At 45.3% G+C, this 26,522-nt stretch overlaps 1 protein-coding gene across 1 annotated transcript; it reads left to right on the top strand.

Annotated features, from left to right (window-relative positions):
* Positions 1–26,522, top strand: GPR83 (G protein-coupled receptor 83). The gene is made up of 4 exons (XM_002822361.6): positions 1–2,061; positions 6,413–6,538; positions 9,323–9,456; positions 22,313–26,522. Exons 1-4 carry the CDS (start codon positions 1,675–1,677, stop codon positions 22,935–22,937), a joined length of 1,272 nt encoding a protein of 423 aa, XP_002822407.2. The 5' UTR covers positions 1–1,674; the 3' UTR covers positions 22,938–26,522.

The following is a 26,522-nucleotide window of genomic DNA, read 5'->3' as shown; positions in this document are numbered from 1 at the left end:
TCTCCTGACCTCGTGGATCTGCCCGCCTTGACCTCCCAAAGTGCTGGGATTGCAGGCGTGAGCCACCGCGCCCGGCCCCCAAGCTTTCAGTGTTTACGGGCAGTCTCTTGGTTTATTTCCTAGAGCTAAAGATGTATTATTTCATCGGCCTAGCACCTTGTCCCTTCTAGGATCTGTCACGTAATCCCCTATTTCAGCCATTTTAATCCTGTGAGACCTGCCAGGTCCTTCAGTATAATTGAGGGATATCTGCTAGCCATCCTTTCCTCCAGACACAGTTGCTTGAAGAGTACATGTGAAGTGGAAAACTGGAGACAAGAGTGATACCTAGGTTTGAGTCATTGTTTGGGTCCCAGCCCAAAGGACACTGCTCCCCAGGGCACGTTGACACAATGTAAAGAATCTACATGGTGTTTCCTGTTGGGGGTCAGGGGTGGTTACAAGTAGTCAACCAGATATTGCATCTCTTGCACCAGAGGGCAATGCAGTGAGAGGTGTATACAGGGGTCTCTGAAAACCTCACATTTAGGAAAAGAAAGCCTTTTAACCAAGGCCAAAAATGTTAAATGGCTTGCCCAAGATTTCACAGCTAGGAAGTGACAAAGCTGGGATTAAACCCTAATTACAGAGCCCATGGTCTTTACCACAGGCATGTGGGTGGCAGAGGACCCAGTGACTGGGAGAGTTTTCACAGTGGAAGTGAAAACGGGTGAGCAGGATAGCAAGGTTTCCTGGAGTAGTAGGTGGGGAATGAAAAACAGCATGGATCGTAATATCCCTTAAAGATACAGCTTCAAGGACTTCCATGGCAGAAAAACTCAGTTACCCAAGAGGTGAGCACACAGCTAAATTCCCCTTTTCCTTCGCTTCTTTGATGGTATCAGAACTGCTTTGAAGAGTTTCCTTGAAAAGCAAAGCTCCCCATATTGCATTCCTGGGGGCTGTCAAAGAAACTCTAAGCCTTTAATAAGCCCTCCAGCACTTCCGGTATCTGGATACTCCGTGGACTTGGAGAATCCTTAACATCTCTATTTTTTGGTTTGCCTTTTTCCTGGGACCGCCGGGACGCAGCGATCCACTTCGATATTGAAACTGTGCCAAGGCTAAGGCTTAGGTGGAAACAAATGGAATATATCCTTGTCACTGACCCGGCTTTGCCAGCATGCCCCCTCATCATCCCAAGTGCCCCTGTGGGCTTCCTCCCACCTGCCTACCTGCTTCCTTTTACAAGAGGCTAAGCCGACACCACGCGAGTATGTACGCGCTGGGGACGGAGCCCCGAAGCCAAGCCCTGTCGGAGGAGTTTCGGGCGGGAGTGGGAACGGCTGGGCGTGGGGTCAGCAACGGCGCCACCTGGCAGGGTGGGGGGAGCCAGGCTTGTCAGAGCCAGAGCGCGTCACCGTCGCCGCGAGAGACGCCGCGCTGCCCAATAGGCAGAGGCGCTCCCTAGCAGCCTGGTGGGAGCAGAGATATAAAAGTGCTCCAACAAACCCGGAGCTGGCGTGCCGACCGCAGGCTGGTGGCGGGCGGCGCGGTGCTCCGCGGGTCCGGGCTCCCTGGCTCCTCGGGACGGCCTTGCATGCTGTGCGCCCCGCACCCCGGCTGCGCGCTCCGAGCCCAGCGGGAGGGGACGCCCGGCCCGCAGGCTCCCAGGGGAGGGGTGGCTCCTGCAAAATGGTCCCTCACCTCTTGCTGCTTTGTCTCCTCCCCTTGGTGCGAGCCACCGAGCCCCACGAGGGCCGGGCCGACGAGCAGAGCCTGGAGGCGGCCCTGGCCATGCCCAATGCCTCGTACTTCTTCTCCTGGAACAACTACACCTTCTCCGACTGGCAGAACTTTGTGGGCAGGAGGCGCTACGGCGCTGAGTCCCAGAACCCCACGGTGAAAGCCCTGCTCATCGTGGCTTACTCCTTCATCATTGTCTTCTCACTCTTTGGCAACGTCCTGGTCTGTCATGTCATCTTCAAGAACCAGCGAATGCACTCGGCCACCAGCCTCTTCATCGTCAACCTGGCAGTTGCCGACATAATGATCACGCTGCTCAACACACCCTTCACTTTGGTAAGGGGCCCGCTGCCTGCCGCCTCACCTTCTGTCTTCGTCTCCCTTTCCTCTCTCAATTCTCTGGCCTCTCTCTGCCGTTCTGTGTCTCCCTGTGGGTCCCCACTTCTCTCTCCACGTCTCTCTTCCTCCTCATTTCTCCTCTCCTCTGCCTCTGTCTTCCTGTCCTAGTCTCTTTTCTCTCTCCTCTGTCATCTCGGTTCTTGTATCTCTCCTGTTTTTCTTAGTCTTTCTTTCAGTCTCTCTCTGTCTCTGAAGTCTTTCTGTTTGTCTTCTCTGTCTCTATCTGTCAGTGTCCTCATCTTTTTCTTTTTGTCTTTCGGCCTCCCTATTCGTCTGTCTCTGTCTCCTCACCTGTTATCTCTTTTTCTTCTTGTCAGTCTCTCTGTGATTTTATTTTTCTATTCTCTCTCCTCTCCTCTCCTCTCCCCACCTCTCCTCTCTTCCTCTCTCTCCCTTGCCTCACTCTCTGATTCCTTCCCACTTCTTTCTGTCTCATCACCTTATCAGCCAGAGCTTCTGCGGCGGTGGCATTGGGTCAATGGTTTGAGTGTCTGCAGCCAGCTGGAAATGAATGACCATTTCCTGTTTAATCTCACTGGGTCTGGGCTTGCTTGATAATTGAGCAGTAAATCAATGCCCCTGAAATGTCAGCAGAGATGATCAGGTCCCCCTCCCTCTGAATTGCAGCCTATTCAGTGCCCACCTGTACCCATGGGATGCTGCTTTGTGCTACAACTGAAATATCAAACAACTGCTAATTGTTAATGGAACATTAAGTGCGTTTTCCCAGACCACTTATTTAAAGTGCATTTCCCTTCTGTGGGTTGATAATGAGGCTGTGTTTGAGGTCTGCGTTGAGGAAGAAATGAGAGGAGGTGGGCTTGGGCCCCAGAGATCAGGCAGGCTGGGGGCATTTGCACATTGGCAGCTGATGGGATTCTTCCCCAAGCCCTGGCTACTTAGTGCTGGTGGTGTCCCACTGTGACCTGGGAGTGTGGCTCTCATGGATGATTTGGGACTGTAAGGGCGATGACTGAGCAACCATAGTGACAGTTATACTGCATGTTTCTCTAGTGTGTTATATTTTTTCATTTTATGGAATAACTTTGTTATTTGAGTGATTACTAAAGCAATATCTATTAATCCCTCTCTGTCTCTCTCCCTGCTATCTCTCATACACAACCAGATATAACAGACAAGCAAAAAAACACAGGATGAACCCCCACAAGTCCATCACCTGTGTGAACATCCTTCCAAATCTTATATTGAAAAAGTACCCTCACATTCTCTTTCTCGTCCTCACTTATTAGAATATTACTCACATTTTGCAGATGAGAAAACTAGGGCACAGAGAGGTTCAATCCCTTGTCCAAAGCCACCTGTAATTGGCAGAGCCAGGATGAGAATTCCATCCCCTAACTCAAATCCAGAGGTCGGTCCACTAACCAGCCAGCTGGGAGTGAAGGACACTCTTGGACCATGTTCAGCTTCTGCTACTCCAAACCCTGGACTTGTTCTGATCTCCTTTCAGCCTATGTCTAACGTATTGATGGCCGCTCAATATCCCCTTGGCATTACCCAAGGATGAGTGAGCTTTCAAATACTCCCCTCCTCCCTGGGTGTCTCAAAGCACAAGACAACAGCATCCCTGCCACCCGTTGGCACCTCTCTTGGTTTCTGACCTGAGAACCTACAGTGGTGCAGTTGGGCTGTGCTACCTAGGTTGGGAACTGGGAAGCCACAGAACATGGCCTTTTTTGCTGCTGCCCAGAGCCAGGATACAGGGCTGGATCTGCAGCAGACACAAGAAGGGGCAGGGAGGCCATGGATGCGAGGACAGGCTACCCCTGAGAGCTGGCAATACCTGCCCCAGAGGATCTCCTGCAAGAGACAGGATGTCAAGGTCCTCAGAACCCAGCACCCCCTCCAGTGTGAGCCAAAGCAGCTTAGCCTTGAACCTGACCCATCAAGCTGCCCCAATCCAAACTTGGATTACAGTTTATAAGGTTCTGGCAGGTAGGAAAGGGAGAAGGTTGTGGGGAGGGACTTCCAACCCCTTGGCCTACTCAGCACAGGCACCCCCATCGGGAAAGGCATCCCTGCCTTTGCCTGATTGGCAACAATATCCTTCTTCCCCGGTCTCCCTTCCTATCCACTTCATCTACTTCAGTCAGCGTGAAGCCTAGCTCTGATGATGGACAGAAAAGCAGACAATTACTTAACAGTTCCCATGGTAGATAGAGATAGATGCACAGAGAATGTAGTGGAGCCTAGAGAAGGGAGTCTTTCATTCTGACCCATCAGAGTCCCACGAGAGGGTCAAAGGAGACTGCAAAGAATGTGACATTTCAACGGGACCTGACTGAATAGGAATTTCCTGGGTTGAGATGAACACTTAGTGCAGACAGAGGGACCAGGGAGAACAAAGGCATCGAAGCATTAAAGTTCATTTTGTGTTGAGGGAACATTGAGTGACTCAATGAAGCTGGAGCATCAGGAAGCACAGTGGAGGAGTGAGCAGGGGAGGGAGAAGCGGAGGTGGCCAGAAAGAAAGGCGGGGCCAGGGTTTGAAGGGGCCTGGATACTCTGTCCTGAGAGCCAGGATGATTCCAAGCAGGAGGGTGACAACAATATGATTGTGGTTAGCAGAAATGCTGTCAGGAGTGTGAAGGCTGAATTCCAAGGTGACAAACCTGGAGAACTGGAAAAGCTGTTCAGAGGCTATAATAGTCCAAGGGAGAGATAATGGGGTACCCCACAAGGCCCATGGCCTTGGGACTGAAGAAGAGGGAACAGTTTTGAAAACCAGTGAGAGGCAGAACTGGTTGGATTTGGTAATCCCAATATGAAGGGTGAGAAGTTGGAATAGCTGAAGATTTCTAGCTCTATAATGTTACTGAACTGCTCAAAAGCCTCAATGGCTCCTCCCTGCCCTCCGCAAAGAAAGTAACATCCTTGGTCTGTTGTCCTAGTTTCAAGATCTGGCCAGACTTGTCATGACTCTTGTTCACACACTCCAGACAAACCAATCCACTCCTTATTCCCCAAACAAGTCCTGGGATTTCTGATCCAGTGTCAATGCCTTTTGTCCTCATCTCCGCATGTGCAAATCCCTCTTCAGTTCAAATGTCTCATATGTTGTAATAATGGCAGTTGATAGCGTTAAGTACTTGCTGTGTACTAGGCACTGTTGTACCTACTTTACATGTGTTATCAATCTTGATTGATGTAACAACCATGTGAAAAGGGTTAACCCATTTTAGATGAGTAAAGTGGGGCTCAGAGGGCCCAATGCCTTGCCCAAGGTCACAGTGATCAGTGGCAAACACTCTGCTGTAAGTCACTACATTATACTCCTTCTCTTGGGCCGACTTGCCCTATTTCTATGCCTCTGTGCCTCTGCCCACTCCCATCCCTATCTGGTGGCCCCATTGCCCTCTAATCAGTCTCTACAGAGCACTGATTACTTTCTGTCTTGCACTTGAGTTGAGCCCTCCTCTGCCCTGGCTGCAAACTCCTTAATCAGAATCAATGCTCAGTCTCTCTCAGGCGTGGGACGTTACTCACAGGAGCTGCTCAAGTACTAATTGAATGAGTAAATAGTGCTGGGTGATGTGGGATAAGGACCGGGCCTGCTTCTAGGGCCCTACACAGTTTTGGGAGCTTGTCTTCTCTCCCCACACCTGTCCACACCTCTCCAGGTCCCTGGGTGTCCTCCCCAGATGATGACTTGCAAGGCCAGTTTAGCCACGATTTGCCAGCACAGCCCACATGCTGAAAATGTTGTGACAATTCAGATGTGTGTCCCCTACTAGAGTGAACTTGTGTGCACCAAGAATGAATTTTGTTATTGCACAGAAAGATAGCTACTATTTACTTCTAATAATATCTGAACAATCTGCTAGACATTGTGTTTTGCCCTTTACAGACATTTAAAAAATTTAAACCTTATACTAAGCCTATAAGGAATAGATTTTTGAGGGTTTTTTTTTTTTTTTTTTTTGCAAATGAGGAAACAGATTCAGAGAGGTTACCTATCTTGCCCAAGCCCTCACAGTAAGAAACTATTAGAGGTGGGAAGTCCAACTCCAAAGCACGCATCCTTCCCAGGCTCTCCTGGCACCTAATGGAGCCTGGCCCAGAAGCATGATCAGGGTTTGTTGAATTGAATGAATGAAAATGAGTTGTGCTGGAGAAAATCATGTTTACTCCACAATTCAGTATCATAGACAGAAAGAAGGGAGGAGCTGGAGGAATCCTCCTGAGGGCATGCTCCTCGGAGACTTCTGGGGATGGGTGTCAAAGTCAAGGCCTGTCTGTCTCCTAACATCTTTGGGCTCATCTCCAGGTTCGCTTTGTGAACAGCACATGGATATTTGGGAAGGGCATGTGCCATGTCAGCCGCTTTGCCCAGTACTGCTCACTGCACGTCTCAGCACTGACACTGACAGCCATTGCGGTGGATCGCCACCAGGTGAGGGCACCTACCCCTAATGCTCTGCTCTTCCCTCTCTTGCTTCCCTTTCCTGGAAGTTGCAGGGGCTCTGAAGACAGTGTTTTAGCCCAGTTTTCAATGAGTGTGTTTCTCTTCTTATTGATCAACATGAACACATAGGTTAGGGATATTAAGCCCTTTGTCGTAATTTTTTTTTGAGACAGAGTCTCACTCTTGTCGCTCAGGCTGGAGTGCAGTGGCGCCATTTCAACTCATTGCAACCTCCGCCTCCTGGGTTCAAGCAAATCTCCTGCCTCAGCCTCCTGAGTAGCTGGGATTACAGGTGCCTGCCACCACGCTCGGCTAATTTTCGTACTTTTAGTAGAGATAGGGTTTCGCCATGTTGGCCAGGCTGGTCTCGAACTCCTGACCTCAGGTGATCCACCCGCCTCAGCCTCCCAAAGTGCTGGAATTACAGGCATGAGCCACCATGCCCGGCCATTGCTGGCATTTTCTGTCTCAGAAATTAGTGAGCTTGTTTTGAGGATAGGAAAAGCAAACCCGGAAAATCACAAATGAAAGGAGAGAGGAGTAATTGCAGGTCATAGACGAGTGAGAGATGAATATTCACCAATTCAGGCTGTTCAGGCAGAAAACAAGCCAGGATGTCCAGGTGGCAGGAGCAGGCATTGCAGTGGAGCATGGCGGCCTTGGGTCAGGAAGGTATTCTAACAGTTCTGCCCGCATGGGAAGCTCATGGTATATATGGTGAAAGGAACTGACCAGGACATCTAAGTAGGACAGCTTCATGCCAGGCGCCTTTTCCATGCTTACTCAGTGAACTCACGTTGTACGCTTAGATCTATGCTGAATTATAGAATGGAGGCTCAGGAAAGTGCATATGTAGCTTTTCCAAGATCATGTGCCTGTGAATGGTGAAGCTAGGATTAGGACTGAGGTCTGTCTGGCTCCGAGCCCATGTTCCAGTCACTAGACCATGCTGCTCTGAGAAGACTCAAAGGAATCTACAAGGCCAGTATTATGAGGGCCACCAGACACAGAAAGATGAGATTTATTCTGAGTAGCACCATGAGATGCAGCAAGGACCATGGGATAGGAGGCTTCAAAGATGCAGATTCAAAGATACAGTCCAATATGGGAAGAATTCTCTCATAGAAGTGTCTAAAGGTGGACAAACCTGCCTGGGACGTAATGAGTTTCATGTCACCGGCCATATTAGAGCAAAGTGAGGATGACAACTTGATGGAGAGGTATTTGAGGAGATTCCTGCATCTGATAAGGAATGGGACTAGTCAAAATTTGAGATCTCTTTATCTCTGAAATGCCATAATTTTGTAAGAATCAACTCTTAATTTATGTTGCAGATGCTTTAGTGTAAAGTGTGAAAAGTTTGCATATAAATATTTCCTGCCTTTTCTTAACCGTCTCCCTTAATTTAACTAGAAGGACTTCTGATTACTTTTACCTGGCCTGTGCTTACCCCAGATTAACGCAACCGAGCACTGACCATGGGCTAAGGGTGGGTCTGGGGAATGGGGGCAAAGCCTTGCTCGTGTTGACCATGTTACTGCAACATATACCCCAACAAGGGGCTCTGTCCCAAGGCCAACAGAGTCCTTGAGAAGTGCTTGGAGCCTCTGCCCCAGGCTGCCATTCTCTTCAGCAATCTGAACACACGAGTATGAGGGGCAGAGATGGCTGAATCCAGAACGGAGATGTGCTGTCAGCTTCTGAAGCCTCATTGCTTCCTCCCATAAAACCTTGAAAACATTGGGAGGAATAAAAAAAAAAGCTCGGGACACAGCCAGAATGTCCAGTGTGTTCTGGGATGGCATCTAGAGGTGGTGCCAGCTCTTCCTGACCTCTTCACCCAATCCTGGACTAACCTATCCCAAATGCCTTTTTCAAAAAATAATGTTTCTCATCTGAAAATGAGGATGGTTTTAAATCCCTAAGTCTTTACTTAAACCTTTTAGGATAATTGATTAATATACAGTAGCAACTGCAAGATGCATTTCAGCCTGAAGCCTGTAACACTGACTTTATTATAGGTGTGTGAGAGCTGGGCCCTGGTGCAATTTTAGTAATGGCTTTCATAAACATGTTGGGAGTTCCCACATAGGTGTCCGTGCAGCTTCCCAGGATGAGTGATGAGAATGGCCTCTTCCTGTCTGTCAGCCCAGACCCTCTCAGAGTCCATCATAACTTAAGGGGTCTAGAATCATGGGAAGATGAGCTCAGGTCCTGAGGAGGTGGGGGCTGACCATGGGCTTGCTCCTCTCCCAGCCTTGCTGTGGTGCCATGCAAGCAGCTTTCCTCCTGGACCCCTGCCCAGTCCTCTCACTGGACCCTGGTTCAGCCTGAGTATGACCAGCGGGGCAGATGACCTGCCCCGGGTCTCTGAATCCAGATGACCCTTTCTTTCCTCCTCTGGAGGTGGGCTGTTGGATGGGGCATGGCTGGACCTCCTCTCCCCCAGCAGCTACCTGGTGTAGCTCAGGGGCTCAATAATGAACATAAGGGGTGCTTGACTTTATCAATAGGGCCTGCCTTATGTGACAAGTGAGCTGTGCCATCCAGATTTCTTTTTATTTATTTATGTATTTTCGTTTTTTTTTAATATATAGAGACAGGGTCTCACTGTGTTGCCCAGTCTGGTCTAGAACTCCTGGGCTCAAGTGATCCTTCTGTCTCAGACTCCCAAAGTGCTGGGATTACAGGTGTGAGCACCTGCACCTGACCCAGATTTCTGATTTGCTCCAAAACGTCTTCAGTTAGTAATGTGGTTTGCTTGTTTTCCAGGTCATTATGCACCCCCTGAAACCCCGGATCTCAATCACAAAGGGTGTCATCTACATCGCTGTCATCTGGACCATGGCTACGTTCTTTTCACTCCCACATGCTATCTGCCAGAAATTATTTACCTTCAAATACAGGTGAGGTGAATTCATAGGGATCCACCTGGGGACTTGTGTCTTCTCCGAGTCAGTCTCCACCAAGGGATACCTGAGGCCCCGAGGAGCTCACAACTCTGAGTAACTAGTACCTGCCTTACTGAGTCTTTCTCTGGCTCGCTCCCATTCTGTTACCTCCTGGTCCATGCCTGTCCTCTACATTTTGTCTGCTTTCTCTCTTCTTTAGCTTCTCCCTTATTCTCTTTCCGGGTTCTCTGCAAGGACAAAGCAATAATTATCAACATCTGTCACCAGCGTGCCGTACTTACGCAGCCTGAAATCCCAGTCACCAAGGCCTTGTTGAAAAGGAGCAAGGTGTAAACCTCTCACACTATCTACAAAAAAAATCTGCATGCATGCCTGAGCCTGAGGCAGGCTTCTCTACCTCCCCCACCTACCGTGCATGTTGATCATGTGCTCTCACTGAATGAGAACGTCTTTCTTTCAACACTCAGTTTTTTAAAACTTCAACTGGTTCATTAGGTGATCTCCCTGCTGGACTGTCAGTTTGGGAAGAATTGGCCCTGTTTCTTTGTTATCTCAGTGATCTCAACACTTAGCTTACCATCTCCACATAACAAGCTCTTGGGTACATATTTACTGAATGAATGAATGATCTTAGAGTGATTTTTTTTTTTTTTTGAGACAGAGTCTCGTTCTATTGCCCAGACTGGAGTGCAATGGCAGGATCTCAGATCACTGTAACCTCCGCCACCTGGGTTCAAGCAATTCTCCTGCCTCAGCTTCCCAAGTAGCTGGGATTACAGGCACGCACCGTCATACCTAGCTAATTTTTTGTATTTTTAGTAGAGACGGGGTTTCACCATGTTGGCCAGGCTGGTCTCGAACTTCTGATCTCAGGTTATCTGCCCACCTTGGGCTCCCAAAGTGCTGAGATTCCAGGCATGAGCCACCGCACCCGGCCCCATAGAGTGAGTTTTGTCATTTATTGATGGTGGTGGTGGTGGTCACTGGTATGTCTTTTTTTAAAACATTTTTTTATTATACTTTAAATTCTGGGGTACATGTACACAATATGCAGTTTCTGGTATACATGTGCTGTGGTGGTTTGCTACACTCATCAAACCGTCACCTAAATTAGGTATTTCTCCTAATGTTGTCCCTCCGCTAGCCCCCCACCTCCTGAAAGGACCCAGTGTGTGATGTTCCCCTCCCTAGGTCCATGCGTTGTCATTGTTAAACTCTCACTTATGAGTGAGAATATGTGGTGTTTGGTTTTCTGTTCTTGTGATAGTTTGCTGAGAATGATGGTTTCCAGCTTCATCCATGTCCCTACAAAGGACATGAACTCATCCTTTTTTATGGCTGCATAGTATTCCATGGTGTATATGTGCCACATTTTCTTTATCCAGTCTATCATTGATGGACATTTGGGTTGGTTCCAAGTCTTTGCTATTGTAAATAGTGCTGCAGTAAACATATGTGTGCATGTGTCTTTATAGTAGAATGATTTATAATCCTTTCGGTATATACCCAATAATGAGATTGCTGGGTCAAATGGTATTTCTAGTTCTAGATCCTTGAGGAATCATCACACTGTCTTCCACAATGGTTGAACTAATTTACACTCCCACCAACAGTGTAAAAGCATTCCTATTTCTCCACATCCTCTCCAGCATCAATTGTTTCCTGACTTTTTAATGATTGCCATTCTAACTGGCGTGAGATGGTATCTCATTGTAATTTTGATTTGCATTTCTCTGATGACAAGTGATGACAAGCATTTTTTCAAATGTCTCTTGGCTGCATAAATGTCTTCTTTTGAGAAGTGTCTGTTCATATCCTTTGCCCACTTGTTGATGGGGTTGTTTCTTTTCTTGTAAATTTGTTTAAGTTCTTTGTAGATCCCAGATATCAGCCCTTTGTCAGATGGATAGATTGCAAAAATTTTGTCCCATTCTGTAGGTTGCCTGTTCACTCTGATTGCTAGTTTCTTTTGCTGTGTAGAAGCTCTTTAGTTTAATTAGATCCCATCTGTCTATTTAGGCTTTTGTTGCCATTGCTTTTGGTGTTTTAGATATGAAGTCTTTGCCCAAGCCTACGTCCTGAATGGTATCCAGGCTTTCTTCTAGGATTTTTATGATCCTAGGTCTTAGTTTAAGTCTTTGATCCATCTTGAGTTGATTTTTGTATAAGGTGTAAAGAAGGAGTCCAGCTTCAGTTTTCTACATATGGCTAGCCAATTTTTCCAACAACATTTATTAAATAGGGAATCTTTCCCCCATTGTGTGTTTGTGTCAGGTTTGTCAAAGATCAGATGGTTGTAGATGTGTGGTGTTATTTCTGAGGGCTCTGTTCCATTCCATTGGTCTATATCTCTGTTTTGGTACCAGCAACATGCTGTTTTGGTTTCTGTAGCCTTGTAGTATAGTTTGAAGTCAGGTAGCATGGTGCCTCCAGCTTTGCTCTTCTTGCCCAGGAATGTCTTGGCAATGCAGGCTCTTTTTTGGTTCCATATGAATTTCAAAGTAGTTTTTTCCAATTCTGTGAAGAAACTCAGTGGTAGCTTGATGGGGATAGCATTGAATCTATAAATTACTTTGAGCAGTATGGCCATTTTCATGATATTGATTCTTCCTATCCATGAGCATGGAATGTGTTTCCATTTGTTTGTCTCTTCTTTTATTTTGTTGAGCAGTGGTTTGTAGTTCTCCTTGAAGAGGTCTTTCAGATCTCTTGTAAGTTGTATTCTTAGGTGTTTTATTCTCTTAGTAGCAATTGTGAATGGGAGTTCACTCATGATTTGGCTCTCTGTCTGTTATTGGTGTATAGGAATGCTTGTGATTTTTGCACATTGATTTTGTATTCTGAGATTTTGCTGAAGTTGCTTAGCTTAAGGAGATTTTGGGCTGAGACGATGGGGTTTTCTAAATATACAATCATGTCATCTGCAAACAGAGACAATTTGACTTCCTCTCTTCCCATTTGAATATCCTTTCTTTCTTTGTGCTGCCTGATTGCCCTGGCCAGAACTTCCAATACTATGTTGAATAGGAGTGGTGAGAGACGGCATCCTTGTTTTATGCTGGTTTCGAAGGGAATGCTTCCAGTTTTTGTCCACTCAGTATGATATTCGCTATGGGTTTCTCATAAATCTTTCTTTTTTTTTTAAAATACTTTAAGTTTTAGGGTAGATGTGCACAACGTGCAGGTTTGTTACATATGTATACATGTGCCATGTTGGTGTGCTGCACCCATTAACTCATCATTTACATTAGGTATATCTCCTAATGCTATCCTTCCCCCTTCCCCCCACCCCACAACAGGCCCTGGTGTGTGATGTTCCCCTTTCTGTGTCCATGTGTTCTCATTGTTCAGTTCCCAACTATGAGTGAGAACATGCGGTGTTTGGTTTTTTGTCCTTGTGATAGTTTGCTGAGAATGATAGTTTCCAGCTTCATCCATGTCCCTGCAAAGGACATGAACTCATTACTTTTTATGGCTGCATAGTATTCCATGGTGTATATGTGCCACATTTTCTTAATCCAGTCTATCATTGTTGGACATTTGGCTTGGTTCCAAGTCTTTGCTATTGTGAATAGTGCCGCAATAATCATACGTCTGCATGTGTCTTTATAGCAGCAGGATTTATAATCCTTTGGGTATATACCCAGGAATAGGATGGCTGGGTCAAATGGTATTTCTAGTTTTAGATCCCTGAGGAATCGCCACACTGACTTCCACAATGGTTGAACTAGTTTACGGTCCCACCAACAGTGTAAAAGTGTTCCTGTTTCTCCACATCCTCTCCAGCACCTGTTGTTTGCTGACTTTTTACTGATCGCCATTCTAACTGGTGTGAGATGGTATCTCATTGTGGTTTTGATTTGCATTTCTCTGATGGCCAGTGATGATGAGCATTTTTTCATCTGTTGGCTGCATAAATGTGTTCTTTTAAGAAGTGTCTGTTCATATCCTTCGCCCACTTGTTGATGGGGTTGTTTTTTTCTTGTAAATTTGTTTGAGTTCTTTGTAGATTCTGGATGTTAGCCCTTTGTCAGATGAGTAGATTGCAAAAATTTTCTCCCATTCTGTAGGTTACCTCTTCACTCTGATGGTAGTTTCTTTTGCTGTGCAGAAGCTCTTTAGTTTAATGAGATCCCATTTGTCAATTTTGGCTTTTGTTGCCATTGCTTTTGGTGTTTTAGACATGAAGTCCTTGCCCATGCCTATGTCCTGAATGGTATTGCCTAAGTTTTCTTCTAGGGTTTTTATGGTTTTAGGTCTAACATTTAAGTCTTTAATCCATCTGGAATTAATTTTTGTATAAGGTGTAAGGAAGGGATCCAGTTTCAGCTTTCTACATATGGCTAGGCAATTTTCCCAGCACCATTTATTAAATAGGGAATCCTTTCCCCATTGCTTGTTTTTCTCAGGTTTATCAAGGTTCAGATAGTTGTAGATATGTGGCATTATTTCTGAGGGCTCTGTTCTGCTCCATTGATCTATATCTCTGTTTTGGTAGCAGTACCATGCTGTTTTGGTTACTGTAGCCTTGCAGTATAGTTTGAAGTCAGGTAGCGTGATGCCTCCAGCTTTGTTCTTTTGGCTTAGGATTGACTTGGCGATGTGGGCTCTTTTTTGGTTCCATATGAACTTTAAAGTAGTTTTTCCAGTTCTGTGAAGAAAGTCATTGGTAGCTTGATGGGGATGGCATTCAATGTATAAATTACCTTGGGCAGTATGGCCATTTTCACAATATTGATTCTTCCCACCCATGAGCATGGAATGTTCTTCCATTTGTTTGTATCCTCTTTTATTTCATTGAGCAGTGGTTTGTAGTTCTCCTTGAAGAGGTCCTTCACATCCCTGTAAGTTGGATTCTTAGGTATTTTATTCTCTTAGTAGCAATTGTGAATGGGAGTTCACTCATGATTTGGCTCTCTGTTTGTCTGTTATTGGTGTATAAGAATGCTTGTGATTTTTGCACATTGGTTTTGTATTCTGAGACTTTGCTGAATCAACTTAAGGAGATTTTGGGCTGAGACGATGGGGTTTTCTAGATACACAATCATGTCATCTGCAAACAGGGACAATTTGACTTCCTCTTTTCCTAATTGAATACCCTTGATTTCCTTCTCCTGCCTGATTGCCCTGGCCAGAACTTCCAACACTATGTTGAATAGGAGTGGTGAGAGAGGGCATCCCTGTCTTGTGGCAGTTTTTAAAGGGAATGCTTCCAGTTTTTGCCCGTTCAGTATGATATTGGCTGTGGGTTTGTCATAGATAGCTCTTATTATTTTGGTATACGTCCCATCAATACCTAATTTATTGGGTTTTTAGCATGAAGGGTTGTTGAATTTTGTCAAAGGCCTTTTCTGCATCTATTGAGATAATCATGTGGTTTTTGTCATTGGTTCTGTTTATGTGCTGGATTATGTTTATTGATTTGCATATGTTGAAGCAGCCTTGCATCCCAGGGATGAAGGCCACTTGATCATGGTGGATAAGCTTTTTGATGTGCTGCTGGATTCGGTTTGCCAGTATTTTATTGAGGATTTTTGCATTGATGTTCATCAGGGATATTGGTCTAAAATTCTCTTTTTTTGTTGTGTCTCTGCCAGTCTTTGGTATCAGGACGATGCTGACCTCATAAAATGAGTAAGGGAGGATACCGTCTTTTTCTATTGATTGGAATAGTTTCAGAAGGAATGGTCCCAGCTCCTCCTTGTACCTCTGGTAGAATTCGGCTGTGAATCCGTCTGGTCCTGGACTTTTTTTGGTTGGTAGGGTATTAATTATTGCCTGAATTTCAGAGCCTGTTATTGGTCTATTCAGAGATTCAACTTCTTCCTGGTTTAGTCTTGGGAGGGTGTATGTGTTGAGGAATTTATCCATTTCTTCCAGATTTTCTAGTTTATTTGCATAGAGGTGTTTATAGTATTCTCTGATGGTAGTTTGTATTTCTGTGGGATCAGTGGCGATATCTGCTTTATCATTTTTTATTGCATCTATTTGATTCTTCTCTCTTTTTTTCTTTATTAGTTTTGCTAGCGGTCTGTCAATTTTGTTGATCTTTTCAAAAAACCAGCTCCTGGATTCATTGATTTTTTGAAGGGTTTTTTGTGTCTCTATCTCCTTCAGTTCTGCTCTGATCTTAGTTATTTTTTGCCTTCTGCTAGCTTTTGAATGTGTTTGCTCTTGCTTTTCTAGTTCTTTTAATTGTGATGTTAGGGTGTCAATTTTAGATCTTTCCTGCTTTCTCTTGTGGGCATTTAGTGCTATAAATTTCCGTCTACACACTGTTTTAAATGTGTCCCAGAGATTGTGGTATGTTGTGTCTTTGTTCTCTTTGGTTTCAAGGAACATCTTTATTTCTGCCTTCATTTCCTTATGTACCCAGTAGTCATTCAGGAGCAGGTTGTTCAGTTTCCATGTAGTTGAGCGGTTTTGAGTGAGTTTCTTAATCCTGAGATCTAGTTTGATTGCACTGTGTTCTGAGAGACAGTTTGTTATAATTTCTGTTCTTTTACATTTGCTGAGGAGTGCTTTACTTCCAACTATGTGGTCAATTTTGGAATAAGTGCAATGTGGTGCTGAGAAGAATGTATATTCTGTTGATGTGGGGTGGCGAGTTCTGTAGATGTCTATTAGGTCTGCTTGGTGTAGAGCTGAGTTCAATTCCTGGATATCCTTGTTAACTTTCTGTCTCATTGGTCTGTCTAATGTTGACAACGTGGTGTTAAAGTCTCCCATTATTATTGTGTGGGAGTCTAAGTCTGATTGTAGGTCACTCAGGACTTGCTTTATGAATCTGGGTGCTTCTGTATTGGGTGCATATATATTTAGGATAGTTAGCTCTTCTTGTTGAGTTGATCCCTTTACCATTATGGAATGACCTTTTTTTTAAAGTCTGTTTTATCCTAGACTAGGATTGCAACCACTGCCTTTTTTTGTTTTACATTTGCTTGGTAGATCTTCCTCCATCCCTTTATTTTGAGCCTAGGTGTGTCTCTGCACGTGAGATGGGTTTCCTGAATACAACACACTGATGGGACTTGACTCTTTATCCAATTTGCCAGCCTGTGTCTTTTAATTGGAGCATTTAGCCCATTTACATTTAGGGTTAATATTGTTATGTGTGAATTTGATCCTGTCATTATGATGTTAGCTGGTTATTTTGCTCGTTAGTTGATGCAGTTTCTTCCTAGCCTTGATGGTCTTTACAATTTGGCATGTTTTTGCAGTGGCTGGTACCAGTTGTTCCTTTCCATGTTTAGTGCTTCCTTCAGGAGCTCTTGTAGGGCAGGCCTGGTGGTGAAAGAGTCTCTCAGCATTTGCTTGTCTGTAAAGAATTTTATTTCTCCTTCAGTTATGAAGCTTAGTTTGGCTGGATATGAAATTTTGGGTTGAAAATTCTTTTCTTTAAGAATGTTGAATATTGGCCCCCACTCTCTTCTGGCTTGTAGAGTTTCTGCCGAGAGATCCGCTGTTAGTCTGAGGGGCTTTCCTTTGTGGGTAACCCGACCTTTTTCTCTGGCTGCCCTTAACATTTTTTCCTTCATTTCAACTTTGGTGAATCTGACAATTATGTGTCTTGGAGTTGCTCTTCTCGAGGAGTATCTTTGTGGCATTCTCTGTATTTCTTGAATTTGAATGTTGACCTGCCTTGCTAGATTGGGGAAGTTCTTCTGGATAATATCCTGCAGAGTGTTTTCCTACTTGGTTCCATTCTCTCCATCACTTTCAGGTACACCAATCAGATGTAGATTTGGTCTTTTCACGTATTCCCATATTTCTTGGAGGCTTTGTTCATTTCTTTTTATTCATTTTTCTCTAAACTTCTCTTCTTGCTTCATTTCATTCATTTGATCTTCCATCACTGATACCCTTTCTCCCAGTTGATCGAATCGGCTACTGAAGCTTGTGCATTCATCACGTAGTTCTTGTGTCATGGTTTTCAGCTTCATCAGGTCCTTTAAGGACTTCTCAGCATTGGTTTTTCTAGTTAGCCATTAGTCTAATCTTTTTTCAAGGTTTTTAACTTCTTTGCCATGGGTTCGAACTTCCCCCTTTAGCTCGGAGAAGTTTGATCGTCTGAAGCCTTCTTCTCTCAGCTCATCAAAGTCATTCTCCGTCTAGCTTTTTTCCATTGCTGGTGAGGAGCTGCGTTCCTTTGGAGGAGGAGAGGTGCTCTGATTTTTAGAATTTTCAGTTTTTCTGCTCTGTTTTTTCCCCATCTTTGTGGTTTTATCTACCTTTGGTCTTTGATGATGGTGACGTACAGATGGGGTTTTGGTGTGGATGTCCTTTCTGTTTGTTAGTTTTCCTTCTAACAGTCAGGACCCTCAGCTCAGGTCTGTTGGAGTTTGCCGGAGATTCACTCCAGACCCTGTTTGCCTGGGTATCAGCAGCGGAGGCTGCAGAACAGCAAATATTGGTGAACATCAAATGTTGCTCTCTGATCATTCCTCTGGAAGTTTTGTCTCAGAGGAGTACCCGTCCATGTGAGGTGTCAGTCTGCCCCTACTGGGGGATGCCTCCCAGTTAGGCTACTTGGGGTTCAAGGACCCACTTGAGGAGGCAGTCTGTCCATTCTCAGATCTCAAGCTGCATGCTGGGAGAACCACTACTGTCTTCCAAGCTGTCAGACAGGGACATTTAAGTCTGCAGAGGTTTCTACTGCCTTTTGTTTGGCTATGCCCTGCCCCCAGAGGTGGAGTCTACAGAGGCAGGCAGGCCTCCTTGAGCTGCGGTGAGCTTCACCCAATTCAAGCTTCCTGGCCGCTTTGTTTACCTACTCAAGTCTCAGCAATGGCGGGCGCCCCTCCCCCAGCCTCGCTGCCGCCTTGCAGTTTGATCTCAGACTGCTGTGCTAGCAATGAGCCAGGCTTCGTGGGCGTAGGACCCTCTGAGCCAGGCGTGGGATATAATCTCCTGGTGTGCCATTTGCTAAGACCATTGGAAAAGCACAGTATTAGGGTGGGAGTGACCCGATTTTCCAGGTGCCGTCTGTCACCCCTTTCCTTGGCTAGGAAAGGGAATTCCCTGACCCCTTGTGCTTCCCGGGTGAGAAGATGCCTCGCCCTGCTTTGGCTCATGCTTGGTGTGCTGCACCCACTGTCCTGCACCCACTGTCCAACAATCCCCTGTGAGATGAACCCGGTACCTCTCTCGGAAATGCAGAAATCATTTGTCTTCTGTGTCGCTCACACTGGGAGCTGTAGACTGGAGCTGTTCCTATTCGGCCATCTTGGAACCGCCCCATAAGTAGTTCTTATTACTTTGAGATACGTTCCATCAATACCCAGTTTATTGAGAGTTTTTAGCATGAAGGGGTGCTGAATTTTGTTGAAGGCCTTTTCTGCATCTATTGAGATAATCGTGGTTTTTGTCATTGGTTCTGTTTATGTGATGCATTATATTTATTGATTTGCATATGTTGAACCAGCCTTGCATCCCAGGGATGAAGGCGACTTGATCATGTTGGATAAGCTTTTTGATGTGCTGCTGGATTCGGTTTGCCAGTATTTTATTGAGGATTTTCACATTCATGTTCCTCAGGGATATTGGCCTGAAATTTTCTTTCTTTTGTTGTGTCTTTGCCAGGTTTTGGTATCAGCGTGATGCTGGCCTAATAAAATTAGTTAAGGAGGATTCCTTCTTTTTCTATTGTTTGGAATAGTTTCAGAAGGAATGGTACCAGCTCCTGTTTGTACCTCTGATAGAATCTGGCTGTGAATCCATCTGGTCCTGGAGTTTTTTTGGTTGGTAGGCTATTAATGACTGCCTCAATTTCAGAACTTGTTAGTGGTTTATTCAGGGATTTGACTTCTTCCTGGTTTAGACTTGGGAGGATATATGTGTCCAGGAATTATCCATTTCTTCTAGATTTTCTAGTTTATTTGTATAAAGGTGTTTATAGTATTCTGTAATGGGAGTTTGTATTTCTGTGGGATCAGTGGTGATATCCCCTTTATCATTTTTTATTGCATCTATTTGATTCTTCTCTCTTTTCTTCTTTATTAGTCTTGCTAGTGGTCTATCAAGTTTGTTGATCTTTTCAAAAAACCCGCTCCTGGATTCGTTGATTTTTTTGAAGGGTTTTTTGTCTCTATCTCCATCAGTTCTGCTCTGATCTTTGTTATTTCTTGCCTTCTGCTAGCTTTTGAATTTGTTTGCTGTTGCTTCTTGAGTTCTTTTAATTTTGATGTTAAGGTGTCAATTTTAGATCTTTCTGGCTTTCTCTTGTGGGCACTTAGTGCTATAAATTTCCCTCTATACACTGCTTTAAATGTGTCCCAGAGATTCTGGTACGTTGTGTCTTCATTCTCCTTGGTTTCAAAGAGCATCTTTATTTCTACCTTCATATCGTTATTTACTCAGTAGTCATTTCCTAGCTGGCTGTTCAGTTTCCATGTAGTTGTGTGGTTTTGAGTGAGTTTCTTTTTTTTTTTTCTTTTTTTGTTTGAGACGGAGTCTCACTCTGTCGCCCAGGCTGGAGTGCAGTGGTGTGATCTCAGCTCACTGCAAGCTCCGCCTCTCCTCCCTCAGCCTCCCAAGTAGCTGGGACTACAGGCGCCCGCTACCAAGCCTGGCTAATTTTTTTTTTTTTGTATTTTTAGTAGACACAGGGTTTCACCATGTTAGCCGGGATGGTCTTGATCTCCTGACCTCATGATCCGCCCGCCTCGGCCTCCCAAAGTGCTAAGATTACAGGCGTGAGCCACCGTGCCTGGCCTTGAGTGAGTTTCTTAATCCCGAGTTCTAGTTTGATTGCACTGTGCTCTGAGAGACTGTTATGATTTCCGTTCTTTTACATTTGCTGAGGAGTGTTTTATTTCCAATTATGTGGTCAATTTTAGAATAAGTGTGATGAGGTACTGAGAAGAATGTATATTCTGTTGATTTGGGGTGGAGAGTTCTGCAGATGTCTATTAGGTCCATTTGGTCCAGAGCTGAGTTCAAGTGCTGAATATCCTTGTTAATTTTCTGTCTCATTGATCTGTCTAATATTGACAGTGGGGTGGTAAAGTCTCCCACTATTATTGTGTGAGAGTCTGAGCCTCTTTGTAGGTCTCTGAGAACTTACTTTATGAATCTGGGTGCTTCTGTATTGGGTGCATATATATTTAGGATAATTAGCTTTTCTTGCTGCATTGATCCCTTTACCATTATGTAATGTCCTTCTATGTCTCCTTTGATATTTGTTGGCTTGAAGTCTGTTTTATCAGAGATTAGGATTGTAACTCCTGCTTTTTTTTTTTTTTTTTTTTTTTTGAGATGGAGTTTCACTCTTGTTGCCCATGCTGGAGTACAATGGCACAATCTTGGCTCAACGCAACCTCTGCCTCCTGGGTTCTCCTGCCTCAGCCTCCCAAGTAGCTGGGATTATAGGCATGTGCCACCATGCCCGGCTAATTTTGTATTTTTAGTAGAAACAGGGTTTCTCCATGTTGGTCAGGCTGGTCTTGAACTCCCGACCTCAGGTGATCTGCCCGTCTCAGCCTCACAAAGTGCTGGGATTACAGGCATGAACCACCGTGCCGGGCTTCATTTGTTGGGTTAGATGAGCTTCCTTAGAGACAGGTTTTGCGATAAAGGCAGGTACACCTGCAAGTGGCTAATTGAGGCAGTGCTCCCAGGAGCAATGGGAAAGAGAGTGGCAGAGGCTGGACAGGGACCAGGGAGAGACTAAGCAAGGGTATGATTTCAGGGGAAGCTGCCCCTGCCCCACAGGAGGCTCTGGAGCAGACTGAAAATGCAGAGTTTGCCTCACCTTGAGGCCAGGTAACTGGGCTTTCCTATTTCTCCGTCTCTCAGTCTTTTGTTACAGGTCTTTCCTAGGAAAATTGGAAACTTCCGGCCAGTTATGGCTGTAGTGAATCGTGGGAAGGGCCTTGAGTGGCCTTAGGGGAGTCCTAGCCACCTAGAAGATCACAGGTGCCAGCTGTTTCTTGCTGGGGGGTTGGTTCTCCAGACTGGCAAGGGGGCTCTGCAGGGATCCAGGGAGTGTCTGCCACAGGAGCCATGTGCCACCCCACCTGCAGCGCACACACACACACACACACACACACACACACACACACACATACTCCTGTGACAAAAGCAGGGTCAAGAGAAACAAGTCCGGAAGGCGGATTTCAACTAATTTATAAAGGCCTCCTCCAGGAATTCTAGGACATTGAAATGAATCACACACCCAGGCCCCCCAGCATCCAGGCTGCCGTTCTACCTTTCCACATGGAGGACTTTTTCCCCCGCTAACAAAAGCAAAGGAAGTTTCCTCTCTCTTTTGTTAGTGATGACCACCAGGACATAGAACTAGAGCACCAAGCCACATGGATATTCCTAAAAAGACTGAAGAGGACCGGGGTATATTCCATATAAAATAAATACTTGTTCTATGAGTGGCTGAAGGGATGTTAGTTCAGGCTTTACCACTCATAAGCTCAAGATCCATCATTTCTTTTCTTTATGCCTTAGTTTTCCCTTTAAAATGGGGAAGTAGCACAATGGGAAATTCTAGGATTTCATCAAGGATGAGTTAGTTTTCAACCTGGGAACATGAGCATTTCATTCATTTATTCAACAAATATTTATTGGGTCTCTACTGTGGGCTAGGAATTGCACAAGATTAAGAGAACACAGAGAAATTCAGGTGTATTATTTACCTCTACGCAATTCCCAGCCTAGTGGGGGAGGCAGAAATGTAATCAGATAATTAGGCTACAGCATCAAAAGTGCTATATTAGATGGATGTACCAGGAGCCCAGTGGAAGATGTACCAGAGGCCAGTGCTTCTTGGGATGAAGCCTTTCCACACTAATATCTCCTTTCTGTTACCTCTCTCCCCCTCCCCACTTCCTGCCCCCAGTGAGGACATTGTGCGCTCCCTCTGCCTGCCAGACTTCCCTGAGCCAGCTGACCTCTTCTGGAAGTACCTGGACTTGGCCACCTTCATCCTGCTGTACATCCTGCCCCTCCTTATCATCTCTGTGGCCTACGCTCGTGTGGCCAAGAAACTGTGGCTGTGTAACATGATTGGCGATGTGACCACGGAGCAGTACCTTGCCCTGCGGCGCAAAAAGAAGAAGACCATCAAGATGTTGATGCTGGTGGTGGTCCTCTTTGCCCTCTGCTGGTTCCCCCTCAACTGCTACGTCCTCCTCCTGTCCAGCAAGGTCATCCGCACCAACAATGCCCTCTACTTTGCCTTCCACTGGTTTGCCATGAGCAGCACCTGCTATAACCCCTTCATATACTGCTGGCTGAACGAGAACTTCAGGATTGAGCTAAAGGCATTACTGAGCATGTGTCAAAGACCTCCCAAGCCTCAGGAGGACAGGCCACCCTCCCCGGTTCCTTCCTTCAGGGTGGCCTGGACAGAGAAGAATGATGGCCAGAGGGCTCCCCTTGCCAATAACCTCCTGCCCACCTCCCACCTCCAGTCTGGGAAGACAGACCTGTCATCGGTGGAACCCATTGTGACGATGAGTTAGAGGAGGTTGGGAAGAGGGAGTGGGAGGGGTCTGTCTCCACCTGAGGCAGGGAAAGAGAGCCTGTTCTCACACATGATCTTCAGAGTGCTGGAAACACACTCCTGCAGAAGCTGTAGGACTCTTGAATTCCTAGGAAACTGTCCAGCCTCCTAGCCCAATGTGATGTGAAAACTAAAAGGCACCACCAACTAGATGTGTGTTCATAAATTCCCATCTAAGAAACACTGGGAGGCACGGCAGCCTGGATCTCTGAGGAAGAGGAGCAAGGACAACTTTGGCCCAGATGAGGGCTGAATCATTCAACTGCCTCCATCTGTGGGGCAGCTGCTGCCTTACAGCCCTTCCTACTGCTGAGCATCCCGAAGGGAGACCTAAATCATACGTTGGGTGTGGTGACCCAGATGCACAGAGCTCTGCTTGAAACAGGTACACGGGCCAGGGAAATGCCAGCAAGCCAAAGCGGGCGTGGAGATTTTTATGCCTCACTTTCTGGAGTCACTGGGCCATGATGAATCATAAGTCTTCAGTGGCCTAGCAATATCCAGACAAGAAAGGACCAACTTGGGTTCCTTAAAACAAAGGGAAATTATTATTGCCACTCAGAAAAATTCAGAAAAGCACACACACACACACACACACACACACACAAAATCACTCTCTTATCCCATCCATTTGTGATAACATCTGTGAACATGCTGTGGCTCTATTTGCAACATTTTCCTTTGTATGTGTGACTGTGTGCATGTGTGCATGACCTTTTTTTTTCTTTTTTTTTTTTTTTGAGATGGAGTCTCACTCTGTCACCCAGGTTGGAGTTCAGTGGCACGATCTCGGCTCACTGGAAGCTCTGCCTCCCAGGTTCATGCCATTCTCCTGCCTCAGCCTCCCTAGTAACCGGGACTACAGGCGCCCACCACCATGCCCGGCTAATCTTTTGTATTTTTAGTAGAGACGGAGTTTCACCGTGTTAGCCAGGATGGTCTCGATCTCCTGACCTCGTGATCCACCTGCCTAGGCCTCCCAAAGTGTTGGGATTACAGGCGTGAGCCACCGCGCCCGGCCCTTTTTTTTCATTTATACTTTTTCATTTAGATTGTAATGATTAACAGAAACACGGGTACCTTTCCCAGGGGTGTCCACCAGAAGAGTTGAAGAAGAGGTGAGAAGAACCCAAGGTGAAGCCTGTCACCACGCAGACAGAACTGCCCCCTATTGTAGACAGTGGTGGGAAGGGCCTGGCTCACATGCCCCTCCTTAGAGGCAGCCTCAAGATGAACCAGGAAATCAAACACAACCAGGAGGCATGATTCCTTCTCTCCTGCAATTGCACAAAAACAAGTGGTGGTGAAACATTGCTCTGTTTTCACAAGAGATGAGGGAGCAGGCTTTCCAATATGCTGGAAGTCATTGTGCTTAGACACCTCATCCTCCCAAGGTGTCTAGAAAGGCCATTTAGCTGTGTTGTCTGAATAATGAGGGTTTTTTCACACCATTTCTCAAAAGGAGATTTGCTGTCAACATCATTTTAGTGGTTCAGGTGTCACTTTCACTTACAGAAACTTATGCATCCTTAAGAAACCTCAATTCTTAAGGGTCTAACTTGCCAGAGAAATCTCATTCCAGGGACTGATTGTTTTTATCACCTTCTGTCTGGTCCTGAGTGACTCACTGTGTCACCCAGAAAAGAGACCTGTCAGGCAGAATCGAGCTTAATTCACCTGCTCTAAACAATTGCTACTGACACACTGCTTTTAGGTTTTCTTCTAGCACCAGATAAACTCTGAAAGCAAAGCATGGATATGAGCTCAGTAGGAAACCAAGGTTTGAGGGAGAAAGAGTTTGTCACTTAGACCTCTTGGCCGTTAACTGAAGCTGAACTTGGTCACATCATGTGCTTCCCTGTAATGAACTATGAGGGTTCTTTATCCTAGTTTCTATTTATGAAGATGGTTGAAAATTTTCAAGACACAAGATTTTGAAAACTCACTTACTGAATTATGGGCAAAACCATGACTTTCATTGGGTAGACAGAGTCTTCTAAGCCCACAGGGATCCCCAGATAGATTTTTCAGGACAAATGGCTCATGTGCCTGTACTTATTGTCTCTGTGGTGTGTCAAGAAGTAGCTAATGGTTTCATCTGAAAGCTGCCATAGAAATTCTATGAACCGGAATGAGACAAGGCAGCAGGCATACAGAAGGTTTGTTTTGCTCTGGGAAGCATGGAGGATGTTGCACTTCACTCCTTTCTGAGGATGTCTAGGAATACAGAAGCTCCTTGACTTACATCTCAATAAACCCATCGTAAGTCCAAAATATTGGAAGTCGAAAATGCATTGAATACACCCAACCTACTGAACATCGTAGCTTAGCCAAGCCTACCTTAAATGCTCTGAGAACACTTATATTAGCCTACAGTTGGGAAAAATCATTTAACACACAGCCTATCTTGTAATGAAGTATGGAATATCTCATGTAATTTATTGAATACTGTACTGAAAGTGAAAACCAGAATGGTTGTATGGATATGCAAAGTATGGTTTCTACTGAATGTGTATTGATTTCGCATCATCATAACATTTTTAAAAATCCTAAGTTGAACCATTGTTAGTCAGGGACCTTCAGTACTGCCAAGTCCCAGAGAAAACCCTTTTACTCTGGGGAGCACCCACTGATGGCTCATTAGATCTGTCCCTTCCCCGAGATCCCTGTGTGACTTTGAGCAAAAAGTGACTTGTATTTGTGAATGTAAAATTTGTGAAACTTGAGTTTTTCCAATGTGCTGTAAAGTGTTTTATTGTAAATTGCTCACCTCAATAAAATTTACTTCAGGTGTGTGGACTGTGCCTCTTGGACTTGCAATTATGTCACAACTGGTAACCTTTAAAATGGGGTCAGCAGGGATTAGAGGAAGGGAGCATGAAGAGTATCTATTCAACCCTGCATTTTACAGATGCTGAGATTCAAGCCCTCACAAATTAAATAGCCAGTTGAGGAACCTCTGCCTCTTTGTCTAGTGTTTCTTCCATTGATCAGCTGCCCAAGTTCCCTCTTTTGTAGTTACAAATCTGTGCTGCATGTTTTAACCTGGGACTCCATCTGTTCCTCAGTGACTCAGGATGAGGCAAAGCTGCCACTCAAGCCTTGAGAGCAATTCTCCCACTTGGCAGTGTGCAGTGCACACCACATTCCCTGTGTTTACCATTCTGCCACTGTAGCCTGGGGTCCTACTATCCTACCAGGTAAGCTGGGTAAGCCTTCATTACATACAGAATTACCTGATGCCATTCAGAGTTCAGGAAATTAGTTTCAAACAATTTCACAGAAGGTTGTAAATAGGGGTGATTTACTAAGCCTAGAGGAAAATTTGAAAGAAAAATGAAAGGCGTAGGAGGAGAAGGAACTAAGAATTTGTTACCACCGTCTATGTGCAGTATTGTGCTAAATGCCTCAGAGCTCATTATCTCAGTCACCTTCACAGCAGTCCTCCAAGGTGGGCATTATTATTGCAGATGAGGAAACAGAGGTTCAGCTAACTTACGCAGCCTGCTAAAGATCATGCACAGCTAAACTGGGAAAAGGCTAT

This window comes from Pongo abelii, chromosome 9 (genome assembly GCF_028885655.2).
Source record: "Pongo abelii isolate AG06213 chromosome 9, NHGRI_mPonAbe1-v2.0_pri, whole genome shotgun sequence".
In the NCBI taxonomy this organism is placed as follows: domain Eukaryota; kingdom Metazoa; phylum Chordata; class Mammalia; order Primates; family Hominidae; genus Pongo; species Pongo abelii.
This window is presented reverse-complemented; position numbering and strand designations above follow the sequence as displayed.

Excerpts from the sequence above, each read along its gene's own strand:
- GPR83 (XM_002822361.6), top strand. The coding sequence starts at position 1,675 with ATGGTCCCTCACCTCTTGCTGCTTTGTCTCCTCCCCTTGGTGCGAGCC. Across the intron at positions 2,062-6,412 it reads TCAACACACCCTTCACTTTG|GTTCGCTTTGTGAACAGCAC; the intron begins GTAAGGGGCCCG and ends GCTCATCTCCAG. Across the intron at positions 6,539-9,322 it reads TTGCGGTGGATCGCCACCAG|GTCATTATGCACCCCCTGAA; the intron begins GTGAGGGCACCT and ends CTTGTTTTCCAG.